This window comes from Microtus ochrogaster, unplaced genomic scaffold, assembly GCF_000317375.1.
Source record: "Microtus ochrogaster isolate Prairie Vole_2 unplaced genomic scaffold, MicOch1.0 UNK68, whole genome shotgun sequence".
NCBI classification, from domain to species: Eukaryota; Metazoa; Chordata; class Mammalia; order Rodentia; family Cricetidae; genus Microtus; species Microtus ochrogaster.
The window spans coordinates 1,287,815-1,289,307 of NW_004949166.1; the positions used below are offsets into that span (position 1 = coordinate 1,287,815).

At 54.8% G+C, this 1,493-nt stretch overlaps 1 protein-coding gene across 2 annotated transcripts in view; it reads right to left on the minus strand.

Moving 5' to 3' along the window:
• The window catches only part of Lztr1 (leucine zipper like transcription regulator 1), a 20,069-nt gene that overhangs the window by 13,895 nt on the left and 4,681 nt on the right, over positions 1-1,493 (minus strand). For both annotated transcript variants that reach the window (XM_026777450.1, XM_005369988.3), the window contains exon 3: positions 922-978. In XM_026777450.1, coding sequence (XP_026633251.1) covers positions 922-978 — 57 coding nt within the window. The remainder of the gene's footprint in view (positions 1-921; positions 979-1,493) is intronic.

Genomic DNA, 1,493 nt, shown 5'->3' on the forward strand with positions numbered 1-1,493 from the left:
TCCAAGGCTTCTGCTTCAGCTCCTGACACCAGACACCTGCCTGGAGTTCCTGCCCTGACTCCCTTCAGTGATGGACTGTGACATGGACACGTGAGCTGAGATTAACACTTTCCTCCCCAAGTCACTTTTGGTCGTAGTGTTTCAGCACAATAGAAACCCTAAGATGGTGCATGACGGCAAGTGGAGCTGCCCTGCCTGGCTGGGTGTCCAGGGCAGTCACAAGACTTCCAGAGCTCTGTGTCCTCCTCTTCCAAAACAGACCCCATCCCAGAAGGCTGCTGCAGACCACAGAACACAACCAGAAGGGGCTGCGTGACACTGTGCTCCTGTGTGAGCAGATGCTGGAGCTGGCAAGTCCAGTAAACCCTGAGTCTCAGGTCTGTGTCTCCCCTCAGACACGGGCCACTGCAGGAAACACAGTATATGGCACCCCAAGAGGGCAGGTAGCGCGTTGCAAGGGCACACAGCTGAGATTGTGGTTCACAGGGTTTGCGTGCTGTTCAATGCTTGTGTGGGATCCACTGACAGGCAACTAGCCCTAAGAAACAGGGGTGGGACAGGAGGCCCTGCAGGCAGCCTGGAGGTGGCACTCTGAGAAAACTTATTAGCTGAGGCCTGCCCATGCCCTCTCTGAGATCCCACAGCGGCTCCTGGCCCAGGAGAAATTCTGGTGACTGAAGCTCTCTCTCAGGTCAGAGTGTAATTGCCACCAGCTAGAGCAGACAGACCCCTTAGTTCACAGCATTTAGGATAATCATTCTCACAGAAAGCTGTGAGAAGGAGGAACGCCATCTAAGGTTCTCCTCTGTCTATTTCCCTCCGGCCCTCCACGATGAGCCGACTCTATTCGCCAGTGAAGGCAGCACAGTGTTGCCACTCTCCAGAAGGACAGGCGGGCCCTGCAGCTCAGAGGCTACCCACCTGCACCAGGAGCAGTCCTTCACATCGAACCGCAGGAGATCGTTGAGCATCGTCTTTCTGAAAGGCAGAGAGAGAAAGAAGGTGTTACCTCACCAGGATCTTAGAGATGGGCAAGGGTGTGCACCCAGGGTTGGAGACAACAGGAAGGGCCTGGCTCACTGACCTCCAGACTTGTTCAGACTCAGACAACCACCAATGTCCAAGAACAAAATTAGTAACTAGTGATACGGGCAGCTAGGGCTCCTACACTGGCAGGGCCAGCCTGATCCCCACCAGCAGCCCACTGAGAGGAGAGCAGGAGCTGGCCCAGAGGCTGGAGTCGTCACTCACACTCACTCCAGCCCTCAGAACTACTCCTACATTTAACCCTTCCGAGGCTGCACTACGATGAGATGCTGGCTCAAACATCAGTGGAGACTGCATGCTTTTCCACCTTCCTGCCACCTGCCATAACAACTGCATTAAGATGAACTCACTGTCCACCGGATCAGCCTGCATCTCTGGCATAAAGATGAACCCACTGTCCTCCGGGTCAGCCTACATCACCAGAACTAAGATGACTCCACTGCCAC